Source organism: Mugil cephalus, chromosome 9 (genome assembly GCF_022458985.1).
Source record: "Mugil cephalus isolate CIBA_MC_2020 chromosome 9, CIBA_Mcephalus_1.1, whole genome shotgun sequence".
Classification (NCBI taxonomy): domain Eukaryota; kingdom Metazoa; phylum Chordata; class Actinopteri; order Mugiliformes; family Mugilidae; genus Mugil; species Mugil cephalus.
In genome coordinates, this window is record NC_061778.1 from 7991770 (window position 1) to 8008645 (window position 16876).

Here is a 16876-nt window from a genome sequence, read left to right on the forward strand (position 1 = left end):
GAATACAACCCAAGATCAAACATGAGCAACAGGACACAACCTAAACTAAACTGTGTCATTTATGTAAGAAATTTGGACTGCAATGCATGTGTTTAGGCAAATACAAATAGATTTATTTTATTATTTGCACGGAAATAATTTTACATATATATATATATAAAAAAACGTACGACATACTTGTGATCCAGCGAGGTGGATAAGAACAATATATAGCAATGCACAGGATATCTATGATTTTTCTGACATTCACCAATCAAATAAATAGTTTTAAATAATGATTTAGTCAAAAGTAAATCTAAATTCTTATTCGATTCTTTACTGTTTGGTTTAAATACAAACGTGATCATCTCATAAAAGAAGCCATTCTAGGAAATCAAACACTGTAGAACGTTTTCAAAGGGGAATCCATGTCATTGTAAAATCAGTATCACACTGACAAGCATTTTTTTTTTGTTTTGAGTTTTCCAGTGTCTCTCTTTGTCTTAGTCCTCTCGTAGATAAGCCTCGTGCACCTCATGCTCTTCGCTGTCCTCCAGAAAGGACGTATACTCCGCCATTCTCTGGATCTCTTCTACTTTAGTCTCGGCCAGCTTCTTGTCTGCGCCTGCCGACAGTTTGCGCGCCTCTTCCACCTGCGACTGGGCCACTTGGAGGTTTGCTGTCACTGAGATGGACGCCTGCTCGGCTCCTGGAAAAACACAGATGCAAACGAATTTATGTCAAGTTCAGATGTGAAGAAAGAAAGCTCTCCTAAGTCCCTGCAAGCAGCATCTGATCTGCAAACTTTGCCGCGTATTTTACACACCTGAAGCGCAAGCTGCCTCGGCTGCCATTTTACACAGGTTGACAGCGTTGATCCAGGTCGATTCGCAACGTTTGCATTCATCCAGTCTCTCGCTGGCCTGTTGGGACAACGAGATTGTTTAATAAATGCACATTTTTGAAAATAGTAAAAGAAAGAGTAAATGCTGAGTTTGGTTTTCAGCAGGTTTTTTTTCCCACCCAAAGACTGACCTCTGCACGCCAGCTCTTGATAGCCTGCTGCAGTGACTCCTCTTCAGAGGGGCTCACTTTCCCCAGCGTGAGGAGATATTGTCTTTGGAAAGCAATGCGTGAGTGCACAGCCTGTTAGCAAACAAAGAGGACAGATAGTCAGGGACAGCACAGGGACACAATCTTTAAAACAAGAACTTTACGATGGGTTTAATCTGACCTGATGAACTGTTCTTGATAAACATTAGAACACATTTTGTTTTGGTTTTCTCCAATATTTGTGCATGTGAAATCATCTTATCTCTTATCGGTGGACTCTGAATTGTGTATCTGCCTCTCGCACTGCCGTGGAACGTGTTGTGATATTTGTTTCTTTCTAGTAATGTATTAACCCAAATTTGTAACCCTAGTCCTGTGAGTGATAAAAAATGTTTTGCATGGGATGAAAACATACCTTTGAGTAGTCAGTAAGAGCATCTATGAGAGCCAAGGTGGTCTGGGAGAGGAAGGTACTTGAACTGTCTGTGACCACGGTGGCGGCTCTTTTGATCAGGGAGCCATGAGAAAGATTTTCCACTTGCTGTAAACAATGAGAAGAACATGTTTTAATTCTTTCCTTAAATTTCCCAACGTGCAAAATATCCAGGAGAATTAGCATGCACTGAGCAAATGAATCACCCACCTGTGAAAAGGGGACAACACAGAGCCTATGGGCAACACTCAAAGATGCCATGCTCATGTGTGCAGCGTTCGTCCTCTCCCCCAACTTCTGCACTCCAGGCCTGCTGCTCTCAGAACCACTGCAGAAAAATTAGGACAGGACATGAGCAGGTTTTCCACAGAATGAATAATGATATTTCAGGTTGTGGTGAAGCGGATCATGACCTACCTCAGGAAGCGAGTGCATGCTGCTCCTCTCCTGAGCACGCTCTTGTTGGTCCGCAGCAGAGAAATGTCTTTCAGAAGTCCTCCAGCAGCGCGGCTGGCGCACACTGAACACTGACGTACGACTTGCATTTTTGCAGATTAATTCCTCTGCTGAACTTACAGTATCTATTTAATAAAATCTGCAAAAAATACCTTCTGACTGCAGGTTTTCTAAAAAGCAAACTTCTCAGCTGTCTACTCAATCCTTTCTTTTTGAAATCTGAGCAATAGTCTTGTTTGCTGCTAGAGAGCTTTCAATCTGCTCAATGAGTACCAGCTATCGGGTGCTGGGAGTATTTGTAAGGCCCCGGCACCACTTTGTTACGTAAAAGGTATTGATCTGTTGACTCTGCCTGTAAATGTACGTATTTGGTCTTATCTGCAAATCTGCACAGATACGTTAGAGAAGCTGATGTGTTTGAACAACACTTTCTTTATCTCCTCCTTTATTGTGAGGGAGAAATGGGGCAATTGTGGCTCAAGACAAAGCCAACCCTTCAGAGGAATTAAGAAAAATTTAGGGTTAAACACTTTTTCAATCGCTTTTTTTTAACTCAAACACTTCGTTTATGATAATAATAGTTTAAATCATGTAGGAATTGTTGATCCTTTTATGCCCATGCTGAAATTTTAGTAAATTTAACAATGCAAAATAAACGTAAATGGCCATGTTTGTTTGTCAGAGCTATCGCTGCCTGTACGAAGTCTACGGCCTGTAAACACCAGCAGACGCTTGTTATCTTCCCCGGTGTTGCTGTGCCAGACGTGCACTGCAGCTGCTTTCACCTGTTGCTTGTTTTGTTTGATCGTGGTTGTCATTGTGGTCTGGTATTGGCCGGTTGGTTGGTTTAGACAGAAACAGGACAAGATGTCTAGAGTTATGCACAATGTCAAATCAAATCAAATCAAATTTATAGGGCACTTGTGCTTTACATTAAAAACAAACACTCCTAACACCCCTACCCCAGACCCCCATTCAAGCACACAGATACAGTACACACACGCACATCCTTATGTAATTTCCCCCTGGGATCAATAAAGTAATTCTGATTCTGATCCTTGTACTACTGTTTTAGTGAGGACACTCATTGGCATAATGCATTCCCTAGCCCCTTACCCTTACCCTACCATCTCAACTAAATGGCTAACCATAACCATAACCTAATTGTAACCTTTATTTTAAAACTGCGTTTTTACCTTCAAAACTGCCAAAAGGTGAGGCCAGAAAAATGAGGACCTGCCAAAATGTCCTCACTTTCCAAAAACTCACACTGGCTCTCAATACGTAGCAAGTACAAGAACACACTGACTAATACATGCACTCGACACACAGCGTACTACACACATGCATACTCCCCGAGATAAAATACAGTATGGCTGAGTACCGAGGGACCAAGCGAGAAAACATCATTCTTTAGGAGCCGTCCACACCGAGAGGTGCCACCACAGAGACCACCCTGACCCAGACAAACAGGGGCCCACACCACGGCCTTAAAACCATGGAGTAGGTAACCCTCCAGGCCAAGACAACTCCAAAAACGACAGAGAAAAATATGAATAATACTAAAAGGAATGAAAAAAAAAAAATTTCAGAGCAATTAAAAACAGTAAAACTGTGAAATCAGCACACATAAAAGCGTACATGAATAGACAGAAAAATAACAAAAGCATAAATAAGTAATAATAAAAAGGTGTAGTGAATTATACCTAAAGCAGAGGACAGTGCTCAAGGAGTCATTAGGGGGCCTTAGATGAAGGCACAAACTTCCCTGTGCAGAAGTCCAGACAACATTAAGCCAACAATGAAAATTTCTCATGCAGTTCTCCATAGCACTGATGCATCAATACAATGAATGACAACATTCAATGTGCACATCTGCAGAAATATAACTAAGAGCCACAAAAACGCAGACTACAGGAGTTGTGGCAGGTCCGCTTGGTAGTGGCATATTACTACTCAAGTATTTCCAGCTGCTTCTCCATCTCCGCAATTTTCAAATCGATTGTTTTGGATAAAGATGGAACACACTGAGGAAAGGTTAACTGTATTTGGTAGAGGCGTTTTTACAGAGCGAGCCAGACTGACAAGTGGATAAGTATAAATGAATGAGAATGAGAAGTTTATTTTGAATATGTACATAAGGGAAATAAACGTTCACCAAGAAATAATAGAAAATGCAAATATATCAAAATTTAAATAAGACTATTATACAAGCACAGTTGAAGCAAATAATCAGGAAAATGCGAAAGAAATATTCTAACAATTTGTAATTTAATTTACAGTGTAGGTGTGCGTAGGTTACGGCATCTAGTGCCCTAAATGAGCCTTAACGGTTGATCAGCATTTATTAGCTCCAACTTTAAAATGAGCTGCAAACTCCCAATGATCATTGTATGAAGCTGCGCAAAAAACTAGCATTGTTACTCAGAGAGGGAAGAGTTATACAAATATTCACCTCATGCACAGTTTGCATGATTGAGGAAATTAGCTACTGGGGCCTAAACTGTGTTTTGTACCTTGTAAACGTCTATATTTCTACTGTTAGACATTTTAAGGTGGAAGTCACTAATAACTGACTCCCTTTTAGAGTCAGCCTCAAGTGGCCATTTGAGGAACTGCAGTTTTTAGCATTTCCATATTGGCCTCATTTTTCAGCCATCAATGTAGGTGTGTGGTTTGATCGCGGTGAAAGGCCGCAATGGTGAAATTCCCTTTACATACAGTCATTGACTCACTTTACTTTAATGTTTTCGAACACTTAGAAGAAATGTAAACCCATTTAAAATTTAACTTATTACTTTCTACAAAAGTATTTTCTTTTGGAGAATCATACATTCAAGTCAGTTCCGTACTGTGCTGTAAAAGAAACAAACTTTTTGTGTTAAATCTCAATTGTAATTTTGTCAAAGCCAACTTTTATTTTTGAATTTGATTGAAAACGGCACATTTGTCACGTCTCTCCATCAATTAATATTTCACTAAAAATCTTTTTTTGCCAAAAGTTTAGCAATGCCATTTATTCTGCCTGCCGTTGCTGACGTCCACCAGATTGCAGAAGGGTAGAGTTTGTTTTGGACACAGATTTTGGTGCAATCTCCCGCGGGCCCTGATCACTGACGCAGAATCTACGTAAAGAGCTGACGAGCCCCTATGAGCCGCTCTCCGCAGAGTCAACTTGTTTGCCAAACAAATGAAAACTTCAGGTTGCACAATTGGACTCGGGAGCTTTATGTTAATGATCAGCTAGCCTGTTAATTACTAAGCAGGGGAGATGGAACCCAGAGTCTTACTGTGCCCTGGAGATATCGCAGCTCTTCACTGCAGAAAACTAATTTAAACTGGAGAAACATCTCTTAATGGATTTCATCATGTTGTCTAAAAACAACTATGATGTTACACCTGCAACTCCCCATTGTGAAATTAAACTTTGGCGATGTTGCACAAGAGTGTGATGCAGGAACATGACCAAAACAGATAAGCCAGAACCACAAAAAATACCATCTGTTTTGTGTGAATTCAGCATTTATTAAGGTATCATTAGAGACATGGCCGCCATTATCATCCTGGTATTTGTCCAAAGCACGAACCAGTCATCCCAAATTAAACATAACAATATCAAGGCAGATTAAAACCTCTGGTTATTTTAATAAAGTAGAGAGGCTGCATTAGTTGATGGCCCAGTGCTCCAAGTAAACAGTATAAATTAATGGGTCCAGTACAGAAAATAGTTTCCCCATTTCATATTAGTACTGTATTAAAATAAAATAGATAGACACGTTGCTCTTGTTTATTTGACATTTCACATCATTTGCCGCCATGGCAATATATTTCTTTTTAATGCTTGTCGTCTTTGTCTCCTCTGGCCATTTGTCTTTTATCATTCACTGACTTTATTGAGTTGTTGTTCCACAATCTATCAATAGCTAACGGGCATGCACTTTCTGTGTTATAAATCATGTTTTTTTACACTCAGACATTTTGTACCTAGTGGCTGCCAGAAATACAACCTAAAAGCTTGGCTAATAGGAAATTAAACCCACATAGTGGCATAACTCTATAGGCATTATATTTTGCAACAAACATTTATTTTATATTGATGCATTACAGCAAAGAAAAGCAGAAGTTCTTTAATTAAGCACCTGCAGCTTCACTGTCTTTACTTAAACTCTCTCCACTTTGACTTCTACAATCCCATCAGATATGAAACTAAAGCAAAGACCACTTGAGAGCCGCTGCCAAATCACATTGCCCCACAGTTTACAATCTGCATCGTGCAAGATAGGGCTGGCCTGCTTGAGAGTGTCCACTCAGCAGAATCAGCACAGTGCCAACAATCAATAAAAGAGCTTCGCTTCCAGCTGAAAGGGGCCCAGTGAAGTGGCTGCATCAGCAGAACGCACAATTTAAAGGGAGTGTTTGTGGTTGTCTGGTCGGCGCTGGAGCCGTTTCTAGCGTCCCTGAAATTATAACCACTTCAGTGGTCTCCATTTTCACAGATGTTCTGTCTGGTGCACCATGTAGACGCGTGCTTTATCATTTGTACACGTAAGGTTTTCAGTGCAGCCAGATTAAACAGCTCTCCACCAAATATTGTGGGATGGAACTATTGGGCAAAAAATTACTGCACTGGTTTATGCTCATGTTTGTAATATTAAAGCATTTATCCTAACTTTAGATTTTAGAAAGAAGAAACACATTTTTTGGGGTTGCTACTTTTTTAAACAGCGGTAGATTCAGTATTTTTTATGCCATATCGTGTCAAATTGTATGATGTGGTATTGTTATGGAAAAATTTGTCCATTTGCTTTTGCTTTTCCCTACTATATTTCTGCTATCAGAAGACCTGGTTATAATTTTCTGGTTGCACACATTAGATTATGATATCAATAGTTTGTTTTTTTTACATTGTGAACTTATTTGTTCAACTTACTCCCATTAATGTGTAATAAAAGTTCTTCTCCCCACTGAAATCTGTTGCTAATGAATGGTGATGCTAAATGACGTTGCGTGCAATGAATTTACCTCTGGAGGAATGAAGGACATATGAACACATGAACACATCAGATAAGAGGAAGAACATCTCTGAGATGTTGCTCCCTGACGACAATGTTTTATAATGAATGGATAAATCTGAATTCTTCTGACAGATGAAGACATCTGTAGGTGAGTGGAGCTCTGTTTTATTTTGAAATGTATATTTAGTTTAAAGAGAGGGATTCACTGTTTGTCAAGTGTTTATGGATTACATTGTACAGTATTCTGGTCTTAAATTGTACTACATGGTGTGTTTTCTGATTCTTTAACAGGTGTGCTCCAGTCTACAGCTGCAAAATGCAGAATCTAACTGAATTTTCTCTCAATGCAACTTCCCTAAAAACCCTCTCTATAATCATCAAGGTGTGTGTGGTCATCCCCTCCTTCTTTTTCTTTCTCTGCTGTATTGTTGTCATGCTGCACATCTTTGCGTCGCATAGACAGTTCCTGGACACCTCACGTTACATCCTGTTTGCCTACATGCTTATCAACGACACCCTGCAGATTGTGTCCTCTGTGCTGCTCTTCCTCTTTGTTATGGGTAAGGTGAAATTTGCCATTGTCTACTGTATGCCTCTGCTCTTCATATCCACTGCCACGTTCCACAATACACCTTTAATCCTGGCCACAATGTCACTGGAGCGTTACGTGGCCATCTTCTACCCCCTACAGCGCCCGGCTGCCTGGCACTCGAACCGTATCTGGATCATTATTCTGTTTGTGTGGTTCATCAGCTGCATCCTCCCCGTTATTGAGTACAGCATCGGGGAAAGAGATCCCACAGTGGATGCCCTTTCCACTCCTGTGATTTGTAAAAATTCGGAGGTCAACCCATCCCCAATCCAGACCTTTTTCAAAGCTGTTGTAAGTGTGCTATTCTTTGCAGTAGTGGCTGTTATAATCATCTTCACCTATGTGAGAATCCTGCTGGAGACCAGGAAGATGAGGCAGGACAGGGTGTCTGTGAACAAAGCCATGCACACAGTGCTGCTGCACGGTTTTCAGCTGCTGCTCTGCATGTTGGCCTTCACTCACCCCATCACTGAAACTTTAGTACTGAACAGCAGCTGGTCTGCAGAAGACGTGGCCTTTTTCAATTACTTCTGTTTCATGCTGATCCCGCGCTTTCTCAGTCCGCTCATCTACGGCTTCAGAGATCAGAGTCTCAGGGGCTACATTGGAAAAGCATTCCTCTGCTGCTCGAACAAAGTCAAACCCCGTCTGCCTCTTTAAAAAGCTGATTTAGTTGTGACATACACAGTGCTCTAAAATCTAAATATCTTTTATGGTCAAATAGAGCAGTGGTCCCCAAACCCCAGGCCGCGGACTCGTACCGGTCTGTGGGTCAATTGGTACCGGGCCACACAGAAAGAATACATAATTTACATTATAAACGTTTTATTTAGTATCTGATGCTGAACAATGTGAACAGGAATTCCGCGTTGACCCGGGGTTTTTTCGCTCTGACGCTGATGTTAAATTCTGACTTGACGGCCTGCCAGACTATTATTGTAGAAGCTTCAGCTCATAAACAAGTTTTGGTCTACTCCCATAAAGACTTATCTCTGAAGGGCAGAGATTTTTTTTTTTTTTTTCCAATCAAACAAATCAAATGTGTTGTTCCACGATCAGAAATGCATAGGTGAACGGCGACTGTGTTTATATACAGTTTGTATAGCGATATCCCACTTTTTTTTTTAACGATCATGGCAACACTCTGTATCCGAGGAAAAGGGGAGATTTGGCAGTAGATATCGGCCACTGTGCAGGACATAGTGATTTATTCTAATATTAGCAGCCTTTTGAAGGAGCGGGAATTTGACCGATCCATTCTTCAGGTTATCAACAAACTGCAACATTATCTGCAATCTACGCGATGATGTATGAGGGAGGAAAAAACAGGCACGCAACTCTCACAGCGGGAGGGCCGACCAGGGACTCCTGCCGATGTCAAAGCACCTACGGCGAGTCTACGAGGGTCGTGAAAGCGTTAAAAAATAAGCATTGTCTCTGCTGACTCCGTTGAGTGCACACACACACACCGCATGTCGGGGCCGCGGATGAGTTTCCCTTGATCAATGAAGTCGGCGGTGATCAGAGTAATTTGTGGTTATTATCGGTACAGGCAGCGCGAATCACAACTTAAACGAGAGCGGTTCAGTTTGACATTATTGTCAGTCTGTATGATAAACACTGAATTTCATTAAAAGCGAAAATTAATATTTAGAGCCTGTGGGCTATAAAAAAAAAAAAAATTATTAAAGTAGCCGACTGCACTTAATTGTGTAGTGGGCTATATGGTCGTCAGCCGGCCCATGTGGAAAGCCCTGTATCGATCCGCCTCACCTTAAAGGCCGGACCGTGAAAATATTGTCTGACATAAAACCGGTCCGTGGCGCAAAAAAGGTTGGGGACCGCTGAAATAGAGCATCTGCAGGTCTCTGAGGAGGTTATTGTTTTGTGAAAGGTTGATGATTTACTTGCAAATGTTAACATTAATTGATGTAATTTTATTAGTGCTGTTTATTCATATTTTATTCATATTGGGTTTAGGGTCAACTTTAAGTTTTTATTTTAAGATATATTACACCATTTAAAACCCATCAAGGAACATTTTAGTGGCCAGTTTGAGCCAGAGGAATGAATTCAACAAGTACAGACAGTTTTAGTGTTTTTATGGACACCTAACTGATCATTAAAATGTCTGACTTTGCAGCAGAAATACAGATATTTACAAGGTCCAGAAAACTGTTTAGGTCCCAGTAGCTGATCTCCTCAACCATGACAACTGTGTATGAGGTGAATTTTTACATAATTCCCCTCTTCTCTTCTCTGAGTAACAATGCTAATTGGCAGTCATTCATGCAATGATCAGTGAGAGTGAGCAGCTCATTTTAAAGTTGGAGCTAATAGATGCAGATCAACCATTAAGGCCCACTTAGGGCACTAGCTTCATTTTCACAGATGTTCCATCCGGTGCATCATGTCCACGCATACTTTATCATTCGTGAATTTAAGGTTTTCAGTGCAGCCAGATTAAACAGCTCTCCACCAAATATTGTGGGATGGAACTGTTGGTCAGAAAATTACTGCACTGGTTTATGTTCATGTTTATGATATTAAAGTCTTTATCCTCAGTGTTAGATTATGAAGAAACACATTTTTGGAGGAGATTCATTAGATTCACCATTTCTATTTTATGTTTACTCTGTTCATTAAAGTGGCATTTATTCAAATTGTATGCTGTGGTATTGTTATGGAGAAATTTGTCCATTTGCTTTTGCTTTTCCCTACTATATTTCTGCTATCAAAAGGCCTGGATTTAATTTCTTGGTGGCATTAGATGATGATATCAACAAAGGCTTTATCTTTTTTTCATATTGTAAATTTATTTGTTCAACTTACTCCCATTAATCTTTAATAAAAGTTCTTCTCCCCACTGAAATCTGTTGCTAATGAATGGCGATGCTAAATGACGTTGCATGAAATGAATTTACCTCTGGAGGAATCGGGAACATATGAACACATGAACACAAGAACACATCAGATAAGAGGAAGAATATCTCTGAGATGTTGCTTCCTTACGACATGTTGTATAATGAGAAGATAAGTCTGAACTCTTCTGACAGATGAAGACATCTGTAGGTGAGTGGAGCTCTGTTTTGTTGTGAAATAAAAAAATTTAGTTAAACACATAGTTTAAAGAGATGAACTCACTCATGTTTGTCAAGCGTTTATAGATTACATTGTACAGTATTCTGGTCTTAAATTGTGCTACATGGTGTGTTTTCTGATTCTTTAACAGGTGTGCTCCAGTCTACAGCTGCAAAATGCAGAATGTAACTGAATTTCCTCTCAATGCAACTTCCCTAAAATCCCTCTCTATAATCATCAAGGTGTGTGTGGTCATCCCCTCCTTCTTTTTCTTTCTCTTCTGTGTTGTTGTCATGCTGCACATCTTTGCATCGCACAGACAGTTCCTGGACACCTCACGTTACATCCTGTTTGCTTACATGCTTGTCAACGACACCCTGCAGATTGTGTCCTCTGTGCTGCTCTTCCTCTTTGTTATGGGTAAGGTGAAATTTGCCATTGTCTACTGTATGCCTCTGCTCTTTTTATCCACTGCCACGTTCCACAATACACCTTTAATCTTGGCCATAATGTCACTGGAGCGTTACGTGGCCATCTTCTACCCCCTACAGCGCCCGGCTGCCTGGCACTCAAACCGTATCTGGATCAATATTCTGTTTGTGTGGTTCATCAGCTGCATCCTCCCCGTTATTGAGTACAGCCTTGGGGAAAGAGATCCCACAGTGGATGCCCTTTCCACTCCTGTGATTTGTAAACCTGATGTCAACTCATCCCCAATCCAGATTTTGTTCAATGCTGTTGTGAGTGTGCTATTCTTTGCAGTAGTGGCTGTTATAATCATCTTCACCTATGTGAGAATCCTGCTGGAGACCAGGAAGATGAGGCAGGACAGGGTGTCTGTGAACAAAGCCATGCACACGGTGCTGCTGCACGGCTTTCAGCTGCTGCTCTGCATGTTGGCCTTCACTCACCCCATCACTGAAACTTTAATACTGCACAGCAGCTTATCTGCAGAAGACTTGGCCTTTTTCAATTACTTCTGTTTCATGCTGATCCCGCGCTTTCTCAGCCCGCTCATCTACGGCTTCAGAGATCAGAGTTTCAGGGGCTACATTGGAAAAGCATTCCTCTGCTGCTCGAACAAAGTCAAACCCCGTCTGCCTCTTTAAAAAGCTGATTTAGTTTTGACATAAACACAATGTTCTAATGCCCAAGTATCTTTTATGGTCAAATAGAGCATCTGCAGGTCTCTGAGGAGGTTATTGTTTTGTAAAAGGTTGATGATTTACTTGCAAATGTTAACATTAAATATTGTAATTTTATTAGTGCTGTTTATTCATATTTTATTCATATTAGCTTTAGATCAACTTTAAGTTTTTATTTTAAGATATATTACACCATTTAACACCAAGCAAGAAATATTTCATTTGTCAGTTCAACCTGAGGAATGAGTTCAAAAAGGACAGACAGTTTTAGTGTTTTTATGGACACCTAATATTCACTGAAATGTCTGACTTTGCAGCAGAAATACAGATATTTACAAGGTCAAAAAAACTGTTTAGGTCCCAGTAGCTGATCTCCTCAAGCATGACAACTGTGTATGAGGTGAATTTTTACATAATTCCCTTCTTCTCTTCTCTGAGTAACAATGCTAACAATGCTAGTTGGCAGTCATTCATGCAATGATCAGTGAGAGTGAGCAGCTCATTTTAAAGTTGGAGCTAATAGATGCAGATCAACCATTAAGGCCCACTTAGGGCACTAGCTTCATTTTCACAGATGTTCCATCCGGTGCATCATGTCCACGCATACTTTATCATTCGTGAATTTAAGGTTTTCAGTGCAGCCAGATTAAACAGCTCTCCACCAAATATTGTGGGATGGAACTGTTGGTCAGAAAATGACTGCACTGGTTTATGTTCATGTTTATGATATTAAAGTGTTTATCCTCAGTGTTAGATTATGAAGAAACACATTTTTGGGGACGACTATTTTTAAAGGCGGTTAGATTCACTATTTCTATTTTATGTCTATTCTTTTCATTAAAGTGGCATTTATTTAAATTGTATGCTGTGGTATTGTTATGGAGAAATTTTGTCCATTTGCTTTTGCTTTTCCCTACTATATTTCTGCTCTCAAAAGGCCTGGATTTAATTTCTTGGTGGCATAGGATTATGATATCAATAAAGGCTTTATCTTTTTTTATACTGTGAATTTATTTGTTCAACTTACTCCCATTAATATGTAATAAAAGTTCTTCTCCCCACTGAAATCTGTTGCTAATGAATGGTGATGTTAAATGACGTTGCATGCAATGAATTTACCTCTGGAGGACTGAAGGACATATGAACACATGAACACATCAGATAAGAGGAAGAACATCTCTGAGATGTTGCTCCCTGACGACATGTTTTATAATAAGAGGACAAATTTGAACTCTTCTGACAGATGAAGACATCTGTAGGTGAGTGGAGCTCTGTTTTATTGTGAAATCTATATTCAGTTAAACAGTTTAAAGAGATGGACTCACTTATGTTTGTCAAGCGTTTATAGATTACATTGTACAGTATTCTGGTCTTAAACTGTACTACATGGTGTGTTTTCTGATTCTTTAACAGGTGTGCTCCAGTCTACAGCTGCAAAATGCAGAATGTAACTGAATTTCCTCTCAATGCAACTTCCCTAAAACCCTCTCTATAATCATCAAGGTGTGTGTGGTCATCCCCTCCTTCTTTTTCTTTCTCTGCTGTGTTGTTGTCATGCTGCACATCTTTGCGTCGCACAGACAGTTCCTGGACACCTCACGTTACATCCTGTTTGCTTACATGCTTGTCAACGACACCCTGCAGATTGTGTTGTCTGTGCTGCTCTTCCTCTTTGTTATGGGTAAGGTGAAATTTGCCATTGTCTACTGTATGCCTCTGCTCTTTTTATCCACTGCCACGTTCCACAATACACCTTTAATCCTGGCCACAATGTCACTGGAGCGTTACGTGGCCATCTTCTACCCCCTACAGCGCCCGGCTGCCTGGCACTCAAACCGTATCTGGATCATTATTCTGTTTGTGTGGTTCATCAGCTGCATCCTCCCCGTTATTGAGTACAGCCTTGGGGAAAGAGATCCCACAGTGGATGCCCTTTCCACTCCTGTGATGTGTAAATTCTGAGTCAACCCATCCCCAATCCAGACTTTTTTCAATGCTGTTGTAGTGTGCTATTCTTTGCAGTAGTGGCTGTTATAATCATCTTCACCTATGTGAGAATCCTGCTGGAGACCAGGAAGATGAGGCAGGACAGGGTGTCTGTGAACAAAGCCATGCACACGGTGCTGCTGCACGGCTTTCAGCTGCTGCTCTGCATGTTGGCCTTCACTCACCCCATCACTGAAACTTTAGTACTGAACAGCAGCTGTCTGCAGAAGACGTTGGCCTTTTTCAATTACTTCTGTTTCATGCTGATCCCGCGCTTTCTCAGCTCCGCTCATCTAGGCTTCAGAGATCAGAGTTTCAGGGGCTACATTGGAAAAGCATTCCTCTGCTGCTCGAACAAAGTCAAACCCCGTCTGCCTCTTTAAAAAGCTGATTTAGTTTGACATAAACACAATGTTCTAATGCCCAAGTATCTTTTATGGTCAAATAGAGCATCTGCAGGTCTCTGAGGAGGTTATTGTTTTGTAAAAGGTTGATGATTTACTTGCAAATGTTAACATTAAATATTGTAATTTTATTAGTGCTGTTTATTCATATTTTATTCATATTAGCTTTAGATCAACTTTAAGTTTTTATTTTAAGATATATTACACCATTTAACACCAAGCAAGAAATATTTCATTTGTCAGTTCAACCTGAGGAATGAGTTCAAAAAGGACAGACAGTTTTAGTGTTTTTATGGACACCTAACTATTCACTGAAATGTCTGACTTTGCAGCAGAAATACAGATATTTACAAGGTACAAAAAACTGTTTAGGTCCCAGTAGCTGATCTCCTCAAGCATGACAACTGTGTATGAGGTGAATTTTTACATAATTCCCTTCTTCTCTTCTCTGAGTAACAATGCTAACAATGCTAGTTGGCAGTCATTCATGCAATGATCAGTGAGAGTGAGCAGCTCATTTTAAAGTTGGAGCTAATAGATGCAGATCAACCATTAAGGCCCACTTAGGGCACTAGCTTCATTTTCACAGATGTTCCATCCGGTGCATCATGTCCACGCATACTTTATCATTCGTGAATTTAAGGTTTTCAGTGCAGCCAGATTAAACAGCTCTCCACCAAATATTGTGGGATGGAACTGTTGGTCAGAAAATGACTGCACTGGTTTATGTTCATGTTTATGATATTAAAGTGTTTATCCTCAGTGTTAGATTATGAAGAAACACATTTTTGGGGGACGACTAGTTTTTTAAAAGGCGGTAGATTCACTATTTCTATTTTATGTCTATTCTTTTCATTAAAGTGGCATTTATTTAAATTGTATGCTGTGGTATTGTTATGGAGAAATTTTGTCCATTTGCTTTTGCTTTTCCCTACTATATTTCTGCTATCAAAAGGCCTGGATTTAATTTCTTGGTGGCATAGGATTATGATATCAATAAAGGCTTTATCTTTTTTTATACTGTGAATTTATTTGTTCAACTTACTCCCATTAATATGTAATAAAAGTTCTTCTCCCCACTGAAATCTGTTGCTAATGAATGGTGATGTTAAATGACGTTGCATGCAATGAATTTACCTCTGGAGGACTGAAGGACATATGAACACATGAACACATCAGATAAGAGGAAGAACATCTCTGAGATGTTGCTCCCTGACGACAATGTTTTATAATGAATGGATAAATCTGAATTCTTCTGACAGATGAAGACATCTGTAGGTGAGTGGAGCTCTGTTTTATTGTGAAATCTATATTCAGTTAAACAGTTTAAAGAGATGGACTCACTTATGTTTGTCAAGCGTTTATAGATTACATTGTACAGTATTCTGGTCTTAAATTGTACTACATGGTGTGTTTTCTGATTCTTTAACAGGTGTGCTCCAGTCTACAGCTGCAAAATGCAGAATGTAACTGAATTTCCTCTCAATGCAACTTCCCTAAAAACCCTCTCTATAATCATCAAGGTGTGTGTGGTCATCCCCTCCTTCTTTTTCTTTCTCTGCTGTATTGTTGTCATGCTGCACATCTTTGCGTCGCACAGACAGTTCCTGGACACCTCACGTTACATCCTGTTTGCTTACATGCTTGTCAACGACACCCTGCAGATTGTGTTGTCTGTGCTGCTCTTCCTCTTTGTTATGGGTAAGGTGAAATTTGCCATTGTCTACTGTATGCCTCTGCTCTTTTTATCCACTGCCACGTTCCACAATACACCTTTAATCCTGGCCACAATGTCACTGGAGCGTTACGTGGCCATCTTCTACCCCCTACAGTGCCCGGCTGCCTGGCACTCAAACCGTATCTGGATCATTATTCTGTTTGTGTGGTTCATCAGCTGCATCCTCCCCGTTATTGAGTACAGCCTTGGGGAAAGAGATCCCACAGTGGATGCCCTTTCCACTCCTGTGATGTGTATATATTCTAAGGTCAACCCATCCCCAATCCAGACTTTTTTCAAAGCTGTTGTAAGTGTGCTATTCTTTGCAGTAGTGGCTGTTATAATCATCTTCACCTATGTGAGAATCCTGCTGGAGACCAGGAAGATGAGGCAGGACAGGGTGTCTGTGAACAAAGCCATGCACACGGTTCTGCTGCACGGCTTTCAGCTGCTGCTCTGCATGTTGGCCTTCACTCACCCCATCACTGAAACTTTAGTACTGAACAGCAGCTGGTCTGCAGAAGACGTGGCCTTTTTCAATTTCTTCTGTTTCATGCTGATCCCGCGCTTTCTCAGTCCGCTCATCTATGGCTTCAGAGATCAGAGTTTCAGGGGCTACATTAGAAAAGCATTCCTCTGCTGCTCGAACAAAGTCAAACCCCGTCTGCCTCTTTAAAAAGCTGATTTAGTTGTGACATTAACACAATGTTCTAATGCCCAAGTATCTTTTATGGTCAAATAGAGCATCTGCAGGTCTCTGAGGAGGTTATTGTTTTGTAAAAGGTTGATGATTGATGTTTTACAGTACATGCAAATGGTAACATTCATATTAGCTTTAGATCAACTTTAAGTTTTTATTTTAAGATATATTACACCACTTAAAACTGAACAAGGAATATTTTATTGGCCAGTTTGAGCCAGAGGAATGAATTCAATTTTCTTAATTTTCATGGACACCTAACTAATTATTAAAATGTCTGACTGTTCAGCAGAAATACAGATATTTACAAGGTCC

General features: G+C 40.2%; 4 protein-coding genes and 1 pseudogene across 4 annotated transcripts; 4 read left to right on the plus strand and 1 right to left on the minus strand.

Annotated features, from left to right (window-relative positions):
* Window positions 1-91: 91 nt before the first annotated feature.
* Window positions 92-2186, minus strand: LOC125013603 (diablo IAP-binding mitochondrial protein-like). Its single transcript, XM_047594403.1, has 6 exons — window positions 1883-2186; window positions 1676-1793; window positions 1448-1573; window positions 1015-1125; window positions 806-902; window positions 92-688 (listed from the first exon to the last, which is right to left on the minus strand). The coding sequence occupies exons 1-6, from the start codon at window positions 2008-2010 to the stop codon at window positions 483-485; spliced, it is 786 nt and encodes a 261-aa protein (XP_047450359.1). The 5' UTR covers window positions 2011-2186; the 3' UTR covers window positions 92-482.
* A 5066-nt stretch (window positions 2187-7252) lies between these two features.
* LOC125013823 (odorant receptor 131-2-like) lies at window positions 7253-8188 on the plus strand. Its single transcript, XM_047594725.1, has one exon. It carries the CDS (start codon window positions 7253-7255, stop codon window positions 8186-8188), a length of 936 nt encoding a protein of 311 aa, XP_047450681.1.
* Window positions 8189-10785: 2597 nt separating this feature from the next.
* On the plus strand, window positions 10786-11718 carry LOC125013824 (odorant receptor 131-2-like). Its single transcript, XM_047594726.1, has one exon. It carries the CDS (start codon window positions 10786-10788, stop codon window positions 11716-11718), a length of 933 nt encoding a protein of 310 aa, XP_047450682.1.
* A 1474-nt stretch (window positions 11719-13192) lies between these two features.
* On the plus strand, window positions 13193-14123 carry LOC125013825 (annotated as a pseudogene).
* A 1478-nt stretch (window positions 14124-15601) lies between these two features.
* LOC125013826 (odorant receptor 131-2-like) lies at window positions 15602-16537 on the plus strand. The gene has a single exon (XM_047594728.1). The coding sequence runs from the start codon at window positions 15602-15604 to the stop codon at window positions 16535-16537; it is 936 nt and encodes a 311-aa protein (XP_047450684.1).
* Window positions 16538-16876: the final 339 nt, after the last annotated feature.

Coding starts and splice junctions, on each gene's coding strand:
- LOC125013603 (XM_047594403.1), bottom strand. CDS start 2,010: ATGCAAGTCGTACGTCAGTGTTCAGTGTGCGCCAGCCGCGCTGCTGGA. Junction 1,794..1,882: donor GCATGCACTCGCTTCCTGAG/GTAGGTCATGAT, acceptor ATTTTTCTGCAG/TGGTTCTGAGAGCAGCAGGC. Junction 903..1,014: donor TCAAGAGCTGGCGTGCAGAG/GTCAGTCTTTGG, acceptor TTGTCCCAACAG/GCCAGCGAGAGACTGGATGA.
- LOC125013823 (XM_047594725.1), top strand. CDS start 7,253: ATGCAGAATCTAACTGAATTTTCTCTCAATGCAACTTCCCTAAAAACC.
- LOC125013824 (XM_047594726.1), top strand. CDS start 10,786: ATGCAGAATGTAACTGAATTTCCTCTCAATGCAACTTCCCTAAAATCC.
- LOC125013826 (XM_047594728.1), top strand. CDS start 15,602: ATGCAGAATGTAACTGAATTTCCTCTCAATGCAACTTCCCTAAAAACC.